Source organism: Mobula birostris, chromosome 14, assembly GCF_030028105.1.
Source record: "Mobula birostris isolate sMobBir1 chromosome 14, sMobBir1.hap1, whole genome shotgun sequence".
NCBI classification, from domain to species: domain Eukaryota; kingdom Metazoa; phylum Chordata; class Chondrichthyes; order Myliobatiformes; family Myliobatidae; genus Mobula; species Mobula birostris.
Genome location: NC_092383.1, coordinates 48,740,731 through 48,759,654, shown reverse-complemented (window position 1 = coordinate 48,759,654; position 18,924 = coordinate 48,740,731). Strand labels below are relative to the sequence as shown.

Here is an 18,924-nt window from a genome sequence, read left to right as displayed (position 1 = left end):
CTCCTTAAATCCACTCCACCTGAAGAGATCCAGAATTACTTATAGGTTTGCTGGTGATCGGGCCTAGACAAAAATTTCCCACCACTGTCTGTATGTCCTTTCCATGAGCATATGAGTTTCCTCCGGGTCCGGTTTCCACCCACACTCCAAAGACATACGGTTTGGGGTTAGTGAGTTGGGGACATGGCCATGTGATTTCCTCCAGGTGCTCTGGTTTCCTCCCACACTCCAAAGACGTATGTGTTGGGGTTAGTGAGTTGTGGACATACTATGTTGGATCCAAAACGTGGCGACTCTTGCAGGCACATCATTAGATTGTGTTGGTTGCTGACAGAAGTGAACACATTTCACTGCATGTTTCAATGTGCATGTGACAATAAAGCCAATCATTTTTGCCTTATCTTGAGTAACACACATAAAAATCTGGAGGAACTCAGCAGGTCAGGCAGCATCGATGGAGAGGAATAAACCATTGACATTTCAGTAGAGACCCTTCTTCAGGGCTGGAAAGGAAGGGGTCAAAAGCCAGAATAAGAAGGTGAGGGGAGGGGAAGAAAGGCTGAAAGGTAATTGGTTAAGCTAGGTAGGTGGAAAAGGTAAAGGGCTGGAGAAGAAGGAACCTGATAGGAGAGGCGAATAGACCATGGGAAAAAGGGGGAGGTGATGGGCAGCTGAGGAGAAAAGGAGAAAGGGGAAGGTGATGGAAAGCTGAGGAGAAAGGGAGGTGATGAGAAAGGGGGAGGTGATGGGGAGGTGAGGAGACAGGGGGTGATGAGGAGGTGAGGAGAAGGGAGGAGGTGATGGGGAACTGAGGAGAAAGGGGAGGTGATGGAGAGGTGAGGAGAAGGGAGGAGGTGATGGTGAGGTGATGGGGAGCTGAGGAGAAAGGGAGAGATGATGGGCAGCTGAGGAGAAAGGGGGAGGTGATGGAGAGGTGAGGAGAAGGGAGGAGGTGATGGGGAGGTGATGGGGAGCTGAGGAGAAAGGGGGAGGTGATGGGGAGCTGAGGAGAAAGGGGAGGTGATGGAGTGGTGAGGAGAAAGGGGAGGTGATGGAGAGGTGAGGAGAAGGGAGGAGGTGATGGGGAGCTGAGGAGAAAGGGGGAGGTGATGGGGAGCTGAGGAGAAAGGTGGAGGTGATGGGGAGCTGAGGAGAAAGGGGAGGTGATAGGGAGGTGAGGAGAAAGGGAGAGGTGATGGGGAACTGAGGAGAAGGGAGGAGGTGATGGGGAGCTGAGGAGAAAGGGGGAGGTGATGGGGAGCTGAGGAGAAAGGGGAGGTGATGGGGAGCTGAGGAGAAAGGGGGAGGTGATGGGGAGGTGAGGAGAAGAGGAGAAAGGGAGAGGTGATGGGCAGCTGAGAAGAAAGGGGGAGGTGATGGGGAGGTGAGGAGAAGAGGAGAAAGGAGAGGTGATGGGCAGCTGAGGAGAAAGGGGGAAGCGATGGGCTGCTGAGGAGAAAGGGAGAGGTGAAGAAGCGGATAAAGGGGGAGCTGATGGGGAGGTGAGGAGAAGAGGAGAAAGGAGAGGTGATGGGCAGCTGAAGAGAAAGGGGGAGGTGATGGGGAGGTGAGGAGAAGAGCAGGAGTAAAAGGGTAACAAGAATGGACAATGGAAAAAGAAAGAAGTCGGTGCAGAAATAACCAGAAGTTAGTGAAATCAATGTTCATGCCATCAGATTGGAGCATACCCCAGATGGAATATGAGGTGTTGCTCCTACAACCTGAGAGTGGCCTCATCGTGGCAGTAGAGGAGGCCATGCTGGAATGAGAATGGGAAGTCAAATTGAAATGGCTGGCTACTGGCAAATCTCACCTTTTGCGGCGGATGGAACAAAGGTGGTCTTTCTTAGCAATATTCCTCTCAAGGAATATAGCTGCTGAGACAGAGTACTTAGTCAGAGAGTCACTGAGCATTGGCACACAGAAATTCTGCCCTCCATCCCTCTACAAAACACGCTAATGAAAACTTCCCTGAAATATTACAATCAAACCTGCATCCAAGACTTCCACCGGCAGCTCCCTCCACACACGCACCACCCTTTGAGTGAAAACCCCCTTAGGTTCCCCTTAAACATTTTACCTTTCACCTTTAACCCATGACACAACTTCAGTGAAAGAGGCCTGTTTTGCATTTACTCTATCTATAATCCTCATCATTTTGAATACCTCTGTCAAATCTCTCCTCATTCTCCTACACTCCAGCGAATAAAGTCCTGACCTATCCAGACTTTCCCTATAACTCAGGTCCTCAAGTCCCAGCAATATCTTTGTAAATTTTCTCTTTACTTTTTCCATCTTATTTATATCTTTCCTGTAGGTAGGTGACCAGAACTACACACAATACTCCAAATCTGTCCTCACTAATGTGGTAGTGGTAGGGGATTCCATAGTTGGAACAGTAGACACGAGATTCTGTGGGTGTGATAGAGACGGCCGGGTGGTACATTGACTCCAAGGTGCCAGGGTCAGGCTTGTCTCCGATCAGGTACACAGGGACCGTGAAAGTCAGAAATCTTGGTACATATTGGCCCCAATGACATAGGTAGGAGAAGGAAGGAAGTCCGAAGAGCGAATTTAGGGAGCTAGGTAGAAAGCTGAAAAGCAGGACCTCTAGAATAATAATTCCTGGATTGTTGCCTGTGCCACGTGCCAGTGAGGAAAAGAATATGACAAATTGGCAGTCAAATGCATGGCTGAGGAAGTCGTGCAGGGGCAGGGTTTCAGATTTCTGGATCATTGGGATCTCTTCTGGGAAGGTGAAAGGTTACACCTGAACCGAAGGGGAGCCAATATCCTTGTGGGCCGGCTGGCCTTGGTTTTTAACTGATTTGACAGGGAATGGGAATTGGAGTGATAGGGCTGAGGATGAGGCAGATGGTGTACAAGCAGATGTAGTGTATAGTGAGACAGATGAAAGGACAAAATTACAGTCAATGGGATGAATTGTAGTGTAACAGGGGGAATCCATGTAGAAAACGGAATAAGGTTGATGATCTTGTAGCACATTTAGAGATCGGCAGGTATAATGTTGTGGCTGAAAGAAGGTTATAGCTTGGAGCTTAAAATCCAACCATACACATTGTATCGAAAGGACAGGCAGGTAGGCAGAGTGATTGATGGGGCTCTGTTGATAAGATATTAAATCAAATCCATAGAAAGAGATGACATTGAATCGGAAAATGTAGAATTGGTGTGGGTAGGGTTAAACAGCTGCAAGGGTAAAAAGACCCTGATTAGAGTTACATCGAATGTCGAAAGGCCTCAATAGAGTGGATGTGGAGAGGATGCTTCCTATAGTGGGGGAGTCTAGGACCAGAAGGCACAGATAGAGTGGATGTGGAGAGGATGTTTCCTATGGTGGGGGAGTCTAGGACCTGAGGACACAGATAGAGTGGATGTGGAGAGGATGTTTCCTATAGCGGGAGAGTCTAGGACCAGAGGGCACCGATAGAGTGGATATGGAGAGGATGTTTCCTATGATGGGGGAGTCTAAGACCAGAGGGCACAGATAGACTGGATGTGGAGAGGATGTTTCCTATGGAGTCTAGGACCTGAGGACACAGATAGAGTGGATGTGGAGAGGATGTTTCCTGTGGTGAGGGAACCTAGAACCAGAGGACTCAGCCTCAGAATAGAGGGGTGTCCTTTCAGAACGGAGACGAGGAAGAATTTCTTTAGCTGGAGTACGGTGAATCTGTGTAATTCATTGCCAAGGCAGCTGTGGGGAGGCCAAGAGCTTACATTTATTTAAGGCAGAGGTTCTTGATTGGTCAGGGCATGAAGACATACAGGGAGAAGGCAGGAGGCTGGGGCTGAGAGGGAAAATGGATCAACCATGATAAAATGGTGGAGTAGATTCTATGAGCCAAATGGCCTAATTCTACTCCTGTATTTTCCGGTATTATTTGATCAGGAAGCTTAAGGTAAAGGATCCCTTACGAGACAGTGATCCTAATACACAAAATGCTGGAGGAATTCAGCAGTCCAGGGAGCATCTATGGAAAAGAGTAAACAGTTGACGTTTCAATCCAAGATCCTTCATCAGGCCTGGAGAAAAAAGATGAGAAGTCAGAGTTATAAGGTGGGGGAGAAAAGGAAAAAATACAAGGTGATAGGTGAAACTGGGGAGAGGGGTGAAGTAAAGAGCTGGGAAGTTGATTGATGAAAAAGATACAGGGCTGGAGAAGGAGAATCTGACAGGAAAGGTCAGAAGGCCATGGAAGAAAGGGAAGAAAGAGCTCCAGAGGGAGGTGATGTGCAGGCAAGGAGAAGGAAATGGGAATGCGGAATGGTGAAGGAGAGTTGGGTGGGCATTACTAGAAGTTTGAGAAATCGATGCTCATGCAGGTTGGAGATTACCCAGACGGAATACAAGGTGTTGCTCCTCCAACCTGAGCGTGGCCTCGTCGCGACAGTAGAGGAAGCCATGGACTGACATACAGGAATGGGAAAGAGAAGTGGAAATAAAATGGGTGGCCACTAGGAGATCCCACTTTTTCTGGTGGATGGAGCAGAGGTACTTGGCAAAGCGGTTCTCCCAATATACGTTGGGTCTCATCGTTATGCAGGAGGCCACAAAGTCCTTCCAGGTAAGGCAACACTTCACCTGTGAGTTTGTTGGGGTCATCGACTGTTTCTGGAGTGGCTTCCTGTATCTTTTTTACCAATCAACTTCCCAGCTCTTACTTCAGCCCTCTCCCTCACCGCCACCCACCCCCACCCCTGGTTTCACCCATCACCGTGTATTTCATCACAAACAAGAGAAAATCTGCAGAAGCTGGAATCCACCCTGCAATTTGAGAGGGAGAAGCTAAAGTCTGGTCTCAATATTACAGTGGAGTAAAGGAATTACAGAGGCATGAGAGAACATAGAAACATAGAAAACCTACAGCACAATACAGGCTCTTCGGCCCACAAAGTTGTGCCGAACATGTCCCTACTTTAGAAATTACTAGGCTTACCCATAGCCCTCTATTTTTCTAAGCTCTATGCACCTATCCAGAAGTCTCTTAAAAGACCCTATAGTATCCGCCTCCACCACCGTTGCCAGCAGCCCATTCCACGCACAATGCAACGCCTGAACAGGGATAAGACATGAAAGAATAGGAACTATCAAGTGTGACAGTGGGAAAGTGTGTATGGAACCGGAGGAAATAGCAGAGGTACTTAATGAATACTTTACTTCAGTCTTCTTCAGTTGTCCATAAAAATCCGATGATGACATCCACTCCTTTAACGGTGAGATCTTTGATGACTATACAGTCCTATCCTGGACCCACAAGCTCTATTGCAGGTGGGACATGTATATGTAGTAGTGGTGGCAACCATGGCTGCATTTCTCCTGGCTCTCTTCTGCTATCTTCTGGTTGTTCTTTCCATCTCCAGAACACGAACCCCGTCCCTACACAGCTGTCGCCAAGTGGTACGGTCAGCAGCAATGTCCTCCAGGTCCCCGGGTCTGATCTTGCACTTCCTTAAAGCATTCTTCATCTGATCCTTATAGCACTTCTTCGGCCCTCCAGCTGAGCGTCGACCATGATGTAGTGGCCGTATAACACTCTATGGGGTAGCCAACATGGGGGCATCCTTATCACATGCCCCAGCCACTGCAGCTGACGCTGGGTGATCATGGCCTCAATACTTCTGTAATTGGTCTTTACAAGTATTTCAGTGTGAGGCACCCACTCACACCAGGTAATTCCCAGGATGCGCTGGAGGCAGCTTATGTGAAGGCACTCCAAGGACTTGATGTGACCGCTGTAGGTTACCTAAGCTTCACAGCTATAAGGGAGGGTGGTGACACAGACCGCTTGGTATACGGTGACCTTTGTGGAGGAATGAAGGCTCCTGTTCTGAGAGACTCTACGCCGAAGTCTCCCAAAGGCACCTGATGCCTGTTTAATGCGGCTCTGGATGTTGTTGTCAATGCCAGTATCCTCGGAGAGAATGCTCCCCAGATATTTGAAAGATGGCACTACTGACAGCTTTTCATCACCAACAGTGAAGGCAGGTAGAGTGGGTGGGACACTGGTACTCCAATGGCAAACCACTTCTGTCTTGGTGGTATTGACAGGCAGCCCCATCCTGCTATACGCTCTCACCGCCACAGCAAGGACAGTCTGAAGATTCTCCGGAGTATGGCCCACAAGAGCACAGTCGTCTGCATACTGCAGTTCCAGGACCTCCTCTCTACGAAGTTTGGTGGTTGCGTGAAGCCTCCTGATGTCAAAGAGGTTGCCATCTAATCTGACATCCATTGCCACACCACTGCTGTCTTCAATCTCGTGGTGGAGAAGCTTGGTAACACACAAGAGGAAGATGTTAAAGAGTACTGGTGCTAGTACACACCCCTGCCTCACCACTGTGCGTACAAGGAAAGGCTCAGACGGGTATTCACTATGGAAAAGGATCTTGGTGACTGTAGTGATGACTTGCAGCAGACTGTAAAGCTCGAGCATGTAGATATTAAGAAAGAACAGCTGGTCAAAGTTGATTGGAAGGGGACACTAGCAGGGAAGATGGCACAGCAGCAGTGGCTGAAGTTTCTGGGAGCAATTTGGAAAGCACAGGATAGATACATCCCAAAGAAGAAGTATTCTAAAGGTAGGATGATGCAATCGTGGCTGATAAGAGTAGTCAAAGACAACATAAAAGCAAAAGAGGGGTAATTAATAGAGCAAAAATTAGTGGGAAGTTAGAGGATTGGAAAGCTTTTAAAACAACAGAAGGCAACTAAAAAGCCATGAGGCATGGAAAGATAGCCAATAATATCAAAGAGAATACCAAAATTATATCCAGATATATAAATAGTAAAAGAAAGGTGAGATTAGATATCGGACCATAGGAAAATGATGGTGGAGAGGTGGTTATGAGGGACAAGAATATAGTGGGCAAAATGAATAAGTATCTATCAGTCTTCATTGTGGAAGACACTAACAGTATGGTGGAAGTTCGAGAGTGTCAGGGGGCAGAAGTGAGTGCAGGTGCTATTACTAAGGAGAAGGTGCTTGGGAAGCTGGAAGGTCTGAAGGTAGATAAGTCACCTGGACCAGATGAACTGCACCCCAGGGTTCTAAAAAAGGTAGTTGAAGAGATTCTGGAGGCATTAGTAATGATCTTTCAACAATCACTAGATCCTGGAATGGTTCCGGAGGACTGGCAAAATTGCAAATGTCACTCTGCACTTCAAGAACGGAGGAAGGCAGAAGAAAGGAAATTATAGGCCAGTTAGCTTAACCTCAGGAGTTGTGAAGATGTTGGAGTCAATTATTAAGGATGAGGTCTCAGGGTACTTGGAGGCACATGACAAAGTCAGCATGGTTTCCTTAAGGGAAAATCTGACAAATTTGTTGGAATTCTTTGAGGAAGTAACAAGCATGATAGACAAAGGAGAATCAGTGGTTACTGTGTACTTGGATTTTCAAAAGGCCTTTGACAAGGTGCCACACATAAGGCTGATTAGCAAGATAAAAGCCTATGGTGTTACAAGGAAGATACTAGCATGGATTGAGCATTGGTTGATTGGAAGGAGGCAAAGAGTGGGATTAAAGGGAGCCTTTTCTCATTGGCTGCCAGGGACTAGTGGTGTTCTGCTGGGGTCAGTACTGGGACTGCTTTCTTTTATGTTTTATGTCAGTAATTTGGTGATGGAATTGATTGCTTTGTGGCAAAATTTGCAGATGAAACAAATATAGATGGAGGAGCAGGTGGTGTTAAGGAAGCAGGGAGGAACTGGGACAAAATTCAAAAATCTGAGGTGCAAAGGGACTAGGGAGTCCTCATGCAGGATCCCCTAAAGGTTAAATTGCAGGTTGTGTTGGTGGTGAGGAAGGCTTCTGCAATGTTGGCATTCATTTCAAGAAGTCAAGAATATAAAGGCAAGGATGCAATGCTGAGCCTTTATAAGGCATTGCTGAGGCCTCACTTGGAGTATTGTGAGAAATCGTGGGCCCCATATCTAAGAACTGATGTGCTGACATTGGAGAGGGTTCAAAGGAGATTTACAAAAATGATTCTGCGATTGAAAGGCTTATCATCTGAGGAGCGTTTGATGGCTCTGGGCCTGTACTTGCAGGAGTTCAGAAGAATGAAGGAAATCTCATTGAAAGCTATCAAATGTTGAAAGGCCTAGATAGAGTGGATGTGAAGAGGATGTTTCTTATAGTGGGGGAGTCTTGGACCTGAGGGCACAACCTCAGAATAGAGGGACTGTGGCGACCCACTTCCTAGCACACACGAACCGGCTCACAAAACAGCGTGCACAGGCAGAGGGCCGGTCCCAGAAAGGGCGCCAGGCCATCTTCACCAGCAGAGGGAAAATCCCGCACGCAGAAAGGGTCTGGGAATATGCATTCCCCACAGCAATCCCGCCCAGGGAGGGCGGGAACAGGAAGACTTTAAAGCAGGCCGTGAAGTTTGAATAAGTCTCTTTCATCGCAACTCTAACTCACCGACTCTGTGTGGTTATTCTAGCGCTGTGTGTAGCACACCGCTACAATTGGTGACCCCAACGGCCCAAACGATATTTGGACCAGAGATGACCGACGCCACATCTGTTCACGCAGTTTCATTAAAACTGCCAAGCTTTTGGGCGCTGCGACCCCGTCTGTGGTTCGAACAAGCAGAAACTCAATTCCACATTCGGCAGATAACCTCGGAGTCCACTCGTTACTACTACGTGCTGAGCTCCCTCGACCAGGAGACAGCTGCACAAATTGAGGAGTTTATACAGTCGCCCCCGGAGGACGACAAATACACAGCATTCAAAGCCCCGCTCATAAGGACTTTCAGACTCTCACGGCGCGAACGAGCACGCCACTTAACGCACCTGGATGGTTTGGGAGACAGGCCGCCATCGGCATTAATGAACGAAATGCTGGCCCTGGCTGAAGGACATAAACCCTGCCTCATGTTTGAGCAGGCGTTCCTAGAGCAACTGCCCGAGGACATATCCCTGCTGCTACCCGACGCAGATTTCAGCGACCCCCGGGAGGTGGCGGCCCGGGCAGACGCGTTGTGGAATGCCAGGAAAGAGAGAGGGGCGTCCATCGCACAGATCACCAAGCCGTGTGCCCAATGGCAGACCAGACCAGGCCCGGCAGCAGAGCCTACAAAACTCGGCGACGGGAGTGAGGAGCCCAACGAACAATGGTGTTTCTACCACCAGCGGTGGGGCACAGAGGCCCGCCACTGTAGACCACCCTGCAAATTCCCGGGAAACGCCAAGGCCCAGCCACCGCTGATGGCTACGGCGGCTGGCCATCAGGACAGCCTCCTGTATGTCTGGGACAAGCTGCTTTTTGGTCGACACCGGAGCGGAGATCAGCATCTTACCTCTGAGTTACGACACCCGCGACAGAGAACCGGGACCCACCCTGAGGGCCGCAAATGGCAGCACAATACGAACCTACGGCACCCGCATGCGGCTACAGTTCAGCTCCAGCCAGCTCACGTGGGACTTCACACTGGCCACCGTGGCCCAACCACTCCTGGGGGCGGATTTTCTGCGAACCCACAGCCTGCTGGTTGACCTGCAAGGGAAGCGATTAGTCCATGCCAAGACTTTTCAAACGTTCTCCCTGGGTGAAGCAAAGTTGCTAGCCCCACACCTGGACTCCATCACGTTGTCCAAACGATGAATTCACCAGGATGCTGGCAGATTTCCCATCAATACTGACACCGCAGTTCACGGCAGCCATGCCCACAGACACAGAGTACAACACCACATCCTGATCCAGAGACCACCCCTCCACGCCCATGCTCGAAGGCTTCCCCGGGACAAGCTCCGACTGGCGAAGGAGGAATTGGGGATCATACGACGGTCCGACAGCCCATGGGCCTCCCCCCTGTACATGGTGCCCAAGGCAACGGGGGGCTGGAGACCATGCGGTGACTACCGCAGACTGAACGAGGTCACAACGCCAGACCGCTACCCTGTGCCGCACATTCAACACTTCGCAGCAAACCTACATGGCGCAAGGATCTTTTCCAAGGTAGACCTCGTCCGGGGATACCATCAAATCCCGGTACATCCAGACGACATCCCCAAAACAGCATTCATCACCCCATTCGGACTTTTCGAATTCCTCCGAATGCCGTTCGGTCTAAAGAATGCCACGCAGATGTTCCAGCGGCTAATGGACACGGTGGGATGCGACCTGGACTTTGCATTCATCTATTTGGACAACATACTCATAGCCAGCAGTAGTCGGCAGGAGCATCTGTCCCACCTCCGCCAGCTCTACTCCCGCCTGAGCGAATTCAGCCTTACAATCAACCCAGCCAAATGCCAGTTCGGACTCGACACCATCGACTTCCTGGGCCACAGGATTACTAAAGACGGGGCAACTCTGCTACTCGCCACTTCCCCCGACCCAACACAATCAAAGGCCTGCAGGAATTCGTGGGTATGGTGAATTTTTACCACCGTTTCCCCCCCTCAGCAGCCCGAACCATGCGCCCCCTGTTCACCCTGATGTCAGGTAAGGGCAAGGACATTACCTGGGACAAAGAGGCCGCAGCCGCTTTCGTTAAAACCAAAGAAGCCTTGGCAAACGCCGCGATGCTAGTGCACCCCAGAACAGACGTTCCTACTGCCCTCACGGTGGACGCATCCAACACAGCAGTCGGTGCAGTGCTGGAACAATTCATCGAGGGTCACTGGCAACCCCTGGCGTTCTTCAGCAAACACCTACGACCATCCGAACTCAAATACAGTGCTCTCGACCAGGAGCTGTTGGCACTATACCTGGCAATCCAGCATTTCAGATACTTCTTAGAAGGTAGGCCCTTCACCGCGTTCACAGACCACAAACCGCTTACCTTTGCGTTCACGAAGGTGTCCAACCCCTGGTCGTCCCGCCAGCAGTGACATCTGTCCTACATCTCCGAGTACACGAGGGACATCCAGCATGTCTCGGGAAAGGACAATGTCGTGGCGGACGCACTTTCCAGACCGACCATACAGGCCCTGTCCCAGGGGGTGGACTATGCAGCACAGTAGGCAGACGATGAGATCCCTAGTTACAAAACTGCGGTCTCCGGTTTGCAGCTCCAAGAACTCCCTGTAAGCCCAGCAGCCTGTGACATTGCTACCGGCCAACCCCGCCCCGTCATCCCAGCAGCCTGGCGCCGGCGGGTTTTCGAATCCATTCACAACTTAGTGCACCCCTCCATCAGGACAACCGTCCAGTTGGTCTCCAACAGGTTCGTATGGCGTGGACTTCGTAAACAGGTCAGTGAATGGGCCAAAACGTGCATGCAGTGCCAAATGGCCAAGGTGCAGCGGCATACCAAGGCTCCACCGCAGCAGTTCGAACCCACCTGCCAGAGGTTCGACCACATTCATGCCCCTGCCAGTGTCGTGAGGAGCGTGGTACCTCCTAACTATGATAGACAGGTTCACCAGATGGCCAGAGGCAGTCCCGCTCACTGACACCACCTCCAGGGGCGCCCAGTTCACCTCCAGCCTGTGGTCGGCTATGGCCAGCCTTTTAGGATCGCAGCTACACCACACAACTGCCTACCACCCACAGTCGAACGGACTAGTGGAGCGTTTCCACCGTCACCTGAAGTCGGCTCTCATGGCCCGCCTGGAGGGGCCTAACTGGGCGGACGAACTTCCCTGGGTCCCGCTCGGAATCCGCACGACGCCCAAGGAGGACCTGCACACCTTGTCGGCCGAGTTGGTGTACGGCGCACCCCTGGTAGTCCCAGGAGAGTTCATACCAGCCCCAAGGGGGCAAGAGGAAGAACCCACAGCAGTCCTGGACAGACTACGGGAGAGGCTCGGTAACCTGGCCCCCATACCCACTTCACAGCACGGACAGAGCCCGACCTGCGTACCCAAAGACCTGTGAAACTGTAAGTTTCTTTTTGTACGACGGGGCGGACACCGGGCACCGCTACAGCGGCCCTACGAGGGGCCGTTTAAGGTGATCAGGAACAACGGGTCCACGTTCGTGCTGGACACTGGGGGGAGAGAGGAGGTTTTCACGGTGGACTGACTCAAACCGGCCCATGTGGACTTGGCGCAGCCAGTCCAGGCTTAGGCACCGCGGCGCGGGGGCAGACCTCCCAAACAGAGGCCGATCCAGACTGTGGACATTGGGGGAGGTATCGCCGGTTCTGGGGGGGCGGTTACGTGGTGACCCACTTTCTGGCACACACGAACCGGCTCACAACAGCGCGCGCAGGCAGAGGGCCGGCCCCAAAAAGGGCGCCAGGCCATCTTCACCAGCAGGGGGAAAATCCCGCGCGCAGAAAGGGTCTGGGAATATGCATTCCCCACAGTAGTCCCGTCCAGGGAGGGCGGGAACGGGAAGGCTTTAAAGCAGGCCGCGAAGTTTGAATAAATCTCTTTCATCACAACTCTAACTCACCAACTACATGTAGTTATTTTAGCGCTGTGTGTAGCACACCGCTACAGGACATCCATTTAGAACAGAGATGAGGAAAAATTTCTTTAGTCAGAGGGTGGTGAATCTATGGAATTTGTTGCACAGGCGACTGTGGAGACCAGGTCATTGAGTGTGTTTAAAGTGGAGGTTGATAAATTCTTGATGAGTCAGGGCATGAGAGGTTATGGGGGAAAAGGCAGGACAATGGAGTTGAGATAGAAATAGATCAGCCACAATCAGACTCAGTGGGTCAAGTGGTCAAATTGTGTTCAATGGTCGTACAATTTATAGTCAAGTGGATGTGGGATTCCGTGGATTTCCCAGGGTAGAGGAATCTAAGGCTAGAAGGATGAGTTTATGGTGAGTGGGGAGAAATTTAAAGGTGATCTGGGCTCCTTGAGGCTGCGTGCTCAACCCACTGCTGTTCATGCTGCTGACACATGACTGCATTGCTAAATCCAGTCCAAACCCAGTCATCAAGTTTGCTGATGACACAATGGTTGGCCTCATCAACAGTAGTGATGAGACAGTGTACAGAGAGGCCATAGAACGGTGCAAGCACAACAACTTGAGTCTCAGCATGCGCAAGACCCAAGCGATAATTGTGAACTTTAGGAAGATGCAGGCAGACCATGCCCACTACACATACATGGCTCCTCCATGGAGAGAGTTAGGAGCACCAGTTCTCCGAGAGAGTGCATAATGGACAATCTCACCCAGTCATCCGACACCACCTCTTTTGTCAAGAAAACACAGCAGCATCTCCACTTCCTGAGGAGATTGAGGTGAGTGAGGCTCCCCGCCCCCCTTTTAATCAGTTTTTACAGGAGCACCATTGAGGGTGTCCCGACCAGCTACAATCACAGTCTGATACAGGAATCGTAAGGCATCTGACTGCAAGACCCTACAAACGATTGCAATGACTGAGAAGATCAATGGGATCTCTCTCCTACCCATCCGAGATATTTATTGGAAGTGCTATGTACGCAGGGCTCTTCATACTGTCAATGAACCCTCCCATCCATGCAACAATCTCTTTGACCCCTTACCATCAGGCAGGAGGTGCAGTGGCATTAGGACAAGAATGGTTTGGATGGGAAAAGGTTGTCACTTTGGTTGTCTTGTTGGGGTACACATGCGTACGATTGTCTCGTTGAGGGTACTCGTGCGTACGGTTGTCTTGTTGGGCGTACACGTGGGTACGGTTGTCTCATTGGGGTACACGTGCGTATGGTTATCTCGTTAGGGTACACGTGTGTACGACGGTCTCGGGGTACACGTGGGTACGGTTGTCTCGTTGGGGTACACGTGCATAAGGTTGTCTCGTTGGGGGTACACGTGCGTAAGGTTGTCTCGTTGGGGTACATGTGCATACGGTTGTCTTGTTGGTACACATGCGTTCAGTTGTTTCGTTGGGGGTACACGTGAATACATTTGTTTCGTTGGAGGTACACATACGTATGGTTGAGTGACAATAAACTGAATTTCAACTGAACTGGAGGGGCATTTTTTCACTCAGAGGTAGGTGGGTATTTGGAACGAGCCTCCAGAGGAGATGGTAGAGAAAGAGGGTGCCATTACAAAGTTTTTAAAGAACTTTTCGACAAGTACGTTATCAGGAAAGGTTCAGAGGGATATGGAGCAAATGCATGCAAATGGGATTGGCTCAGGTAGGCAATTTGGTTAACATTTGGTTTTGCGCTGAAGGGCCTGTGTCCATGCTGTCTACCTCGATGACTCTAAAACTAGCTGAGTATCTGTAAAATGCCTTGGAAAGTGCAGGAACATTGGGTTTCATGTTACAAGGTTTGTTTGCCTGAGCAGCTCATGGCTCGTGGCTCATAGCTGTCAACTCACTTTCAGCTCTGGTTTGATGTTTAATGTCCTGAATGCTGAACACGCTTTACTCTTTGATCGCAGCGTTTCAGCACTGACTGGATCTGCGGTTGTGGTTTGAAGCCATTGACGCAGCACTGAACTGACTGACTGACACAGCGCTGAACCGACTGACTCGACAACTGTGACTGCTGCATCAGCTCCTGGACTGTCCTTACTCCCCTCGGCAGCTTGTGGCTGTGGACTCATGCCTGGGGTCTCTGATGGTTTGATGTTTAATGTTTTGTGTGTTATTTGTTGGCTTTTTGCTGTTTGCATGATTTGTTCTATTTTTACACACCTTATTATCTTGTACTGAGGGAGTTTTCTTTAACTGTGTTCTATGGTGTTTCTTTGCTTTGCGGCTGTCTGCAAGAAGACAAATCTCAAGGTCGCATACTGTATACGTACTTTGATGATAATTGTACTTTTAACTTGAATCTGTGGAAGTTATTGGCCTTTTTTTAAAGTGGAGGTTGATAGGTTCTTGACTAGTCAGGGTGTCAAAAGTTATGAGGAGAAGGTACGAGAAAGGTGTTGAGAGGGATAATAAATTAGCCATGATGGAATGGTGGAGCAGACTCGATGGGCCAAATGGACTAATTCTGCTCCTATGTCGAATGGCTTTCAATACTTTTGCAACTGAAGAGTTCATCTAAATACTTCTGAAACATTGTGAGGGTGTCTGTCTCCAGAATACGCTCATGCAGAGAGTTCCATGCCTGGTTGAGAAGACTGTTGCTCAGATTTCCTAGGAAATCTTTATCCCTTGGGCCTAATATAATGCTGCCTAGTTTTAGAAACCTTGAGGTGGGCAGATACAAATCTTTCTTTCTTCCCTTGATATTCTGCCCTTTGCTCATTACAACTTGCCTCTTTTTCTGCAGCTCGCCCCAAGATCCGTTTACCCCGCAATCTCAGGGACACTTACATTCGGAAGGTTGGACAGAAGTTGAACCTGTCCATCCCAATCCATGTGAGTAACAGGGAATGGAAGGGGGGTGTGGTGGGGGTGAGGGTGGCCCATTGTCGCACCGCTCTGACCCATCGTTCTCACAGATTGGTTTAATCGATATTGTGCTAATCTTTCTTACCCGCGTGAAAGTAATTCCACTGGGAATGGGTGGGACAAAGCACGGAAACAGGCCCTTTGGCCCATAATTAAATTAGTAACCAAATGACTAACTAAATAATCTCTTCCACCTACACAATGTCCATATCCTTCCACTTTCCTCACATTCATGTGTCTATACCCCAGGCAGCACATGCCAGGCAACCGCCACTCTCTGTGTAAAAAACACTTGCCTGTCACATCACCTTTGAAATAACCCCCTCTCACCTTCAATACACACCTCCTGGTATTAGCCATTTCTACCCTGGGACACAGATACTCTCAGTCTACTCCATCTCTGACTGTGATAATCTCATAAACCTCTGTCAGGTTCTCCCCTCGGGTTCCCAGTACAGATTCCTGCAGGACACCACTAACCCCAGCACAGATTCCTGCAGGACACTACTAACCCCAGCACAGATTCCTGCAGGACAGCACTAATCCCAGCACAGATTCCTGCAGGACGCCACTACTCCCAGAACAGATTCCTGTGGGATACCACTAATCCCAGCAGAGATTCCTGCAGGACACCACTAATCCCAGCACAGATTCCTGCAGAACACCACTAATCCCAGTACAGATTCCTGTGGGACACCACTAATCACAGACCTCTAGCTAGAGTAAGTCCTTTTGATCACTACACTCTGTCTTCAATGGGCAAACCTGTTCTGAACCTAAACAGCCAATTCACCATGGGTCCCATGCATCTTAATCTTCTGGATGAGCCTCCCATGAGGGACCTTGTCAAACCTTACTAAAATCCATGTAGACAACATCCACAGCTCTACCTTCATCAATCACCCTCGTCACCACGTTAAAAAACTCAACCAAGTTTGTAAGACACTACCTCCCCCACACGAAGCCATGGTTTAATTAGACCATGGTTTTCCAAATGCTCATAAATCCTGTCCCTAAGAATTCTCTACAGTAATTTCCCTAACACTGACGTGAAACTCACTGGTCTACAGGTTCCAGGATTATCCCTCGTCCCCTTCTTGGACATTAGCTACTTGCCATCCTCTGGGGCTTTGCCTGTGGCTAGAGAGGATATGATGATATTGGTCAAGGCCCGAACAATCTCTTCTCTCACTTCTCTCAATAACCTGGGGTATATTCCATCAGGCACTGGGTCACCCACCTTAATATGATTAAGAATAGTCAGCATAGCTTTGTCAAGGGCAGATCATCCCTTACGAGCCTGATTGAATTTTCTGAGGATGTGACTAAACGCATTGATGAAGGAAGAGCAGTAGATGTAGTGTATATGGATTTCAGCAAGGCATTTGATAAGGTCTCCCATGCAAGGCTTATTGAGAAAGTAAGGAGGCATGGGATCCAAGGGGACCTTGCTTTGTGGGTCCAGAATTGGCTTGCCCACAGAAGGCAAAGAGTGGTTGTAGACAGGTCATATTCTGCATGGAGGTTGGTGACCAGTGGTGTGCTTCAGGGATCTGGACTGGGACCCCTTCTCTTCGTGATTTTTATAAATGACCTGGATGAGGAAGTGGAGGGATGGGTTAGTAAATTTGCTGATGATGCAAAGGTTGGGGGTGTTGTGAATAGTGTGGAGGGTTGTCAGGAGTTACAGCGGGACATCAATAGGATGCAAAACTGGTCTGAGAAGTTGCAGATGGAGTTCAACCCAGATAAGTGTGAGGTGGTTCATTTTTATAGGTCAAATATGATGGCAGAATATAGCATTAATGGTAAGAATCTTGGCAGTGTGGAGGATCAGAGGGATCTTGGGGTCTGAGTCCATAGGACACTCAAAGCTGCTGTGCAGGTTGACTCTGTGGTTAAGAAGGCGTACGGTGTATTGGCCTTCATCAATCATGGAATTGAATTTAGGAGCCGAGAGGTAATGTTGCAGCTATATAGGACTCTGGTCAGACCCCACTTGGAGTACTGTGCTCAGTTCTGGCCACCTCACTATAGGAAGGATGTGGAAACTATAGAAAGGGTGCAGAGGAGATTTACAAGGATGTTGCCTGGATTGGGGAGCATGCCTTTCAGAATAGGTTGAGTGAACTCGGTCTTTTCTCCTTGGAGTGATGGAGGATGAGAGGTGACCTGATAGAGGTGTATAAGATGATGAGAGGGATTGATTGTGTGGATAGTCAGTGGCTTTTTCTCAGCACTGAAATGGCTAACACGAGAGGGCTTGGAAGTGCGTACAGAGGGGATGTCAGGGGTAAGTTTTTTACACAGAGAGTGATGAATGCATGGAATGGGCTGCTGGCGATGATGGTGGAGGCAGATACGAGAGGGTCTTTTAAGAGACTCTTGGACAGGTACACAGAGCTCAGAAAAATTGAGGGCTATGGGTAACCCTAGGTAACTTCTAAAGTAAGTACATGTTCGGCACAGCATTGTGGGCCAAAGGGCCTGTATTGTGTTGTAGGTTTTCTATGTTTCTATGTTAATACTCTTTAAGAGACTCAATTCAACCTCTTCCTTTACTTCAAAATGCCCTAGCATATTAATATTCTCAGCACTGATCTCTCTATTCTCCACATCTTTCTTCTTACATCTTACTGATGGAAAGTACTCAATAAGACCCTCACCATATCTGGTACAACCAAGCAATTGTTCACCCCGCTTTATCTTTGAGTGGTCCTACCCTCTCTCTAGTTATCCTCTTGCTCTTTAATCTGACTTGCCAAGGACTTTACATGGCACCTTCTTGATTTCTTTATAATCCTCCAGGGCTCTGTTTGATTCCAGCTTCCTAAGCTGCACATACTTTTCCTTTCTCTTCTTGACTAAATTCATCACCTCTCTGGACATCCAAGGTTCTCTTACTTTACTATCCTTGTCCTTCCTTCTGACTGTTCTGTAAGCTGTGCAGTTGGACTTCAAACACCCTCCCTGTGTGAGATCTGGCTTGACAAAAACAGCTGCTTCCAGTGAACTCACCCTAGTTCGTGCCTAATCCTCACAGAATTTGCCCTGCTCCAATTTAATGCTCTCCCACAAAGATCGTTCTTCTCCTTATCTGTAGCTGTCTTAAAACTCATCGAGTTGTGTTCACTATTCCCTAACTGACCACTGTAGGTCGGTCGTTACCCAACACCAGCTGCAGTAAAGCCCCTCCTCTTGTTGGACTATCTGCATATTGATTTGAGAAACCCCCTAACAACTCTGTCCCATCTAAATCTCTTGCACTCAGAAAGACCAGTTTATATTAGGGAAGTTGAAGTTCCTCATGACAGCAATCATATTGTTTCGACATCTTTCCTGAATCTATCTGCATATCTGTTTCTCAATGTCCTGATGGCTAATGGGGGCAGGATGTGGGAGTGGGTGAAGACGGGGGTCTGTAGTACAATCCCATCAGAGTGATTTCACACTTACTATTTTTGTGTTTCACCCATATACACACACTGGGCATAATGTCCTCAGTGCAGCTGTGGTATTGTTCTCTGATTAGTAGTGCAAATCCCCACCTCTTTTACCTCCCCTCTATCTTTTCTAAAATGTGAAAGCCCTGGGGCACTAAGCACCCACTCCTGTCTCTCTCTCAACCACTTTTCTGTAATG

General features: G+C 49.1%; 1 protein-coding gene across 1 annotated transcript in view; it reads left to right on the top strand.

The window, feature by feature from the left end:
- The window catches only part of mybpha (myosin binding protein Ha), a 71,870-nt gene that overhangs the window by 20,524 nt on the left and 32,422 nt on the right, over positions 1 to 18,924 (top strand). The window contains exon 4 of the mRNA XM_072277736.1: positions 15,161 to 15,249. Within this exon, the coding sequence (XP_072133837.1) occupies positions 15,161 to 15,249 (89 nt within the window). The remainder of the gene's footprint in view (positions 1 to 15,160; positions 15,250 to 18,924) is intronic.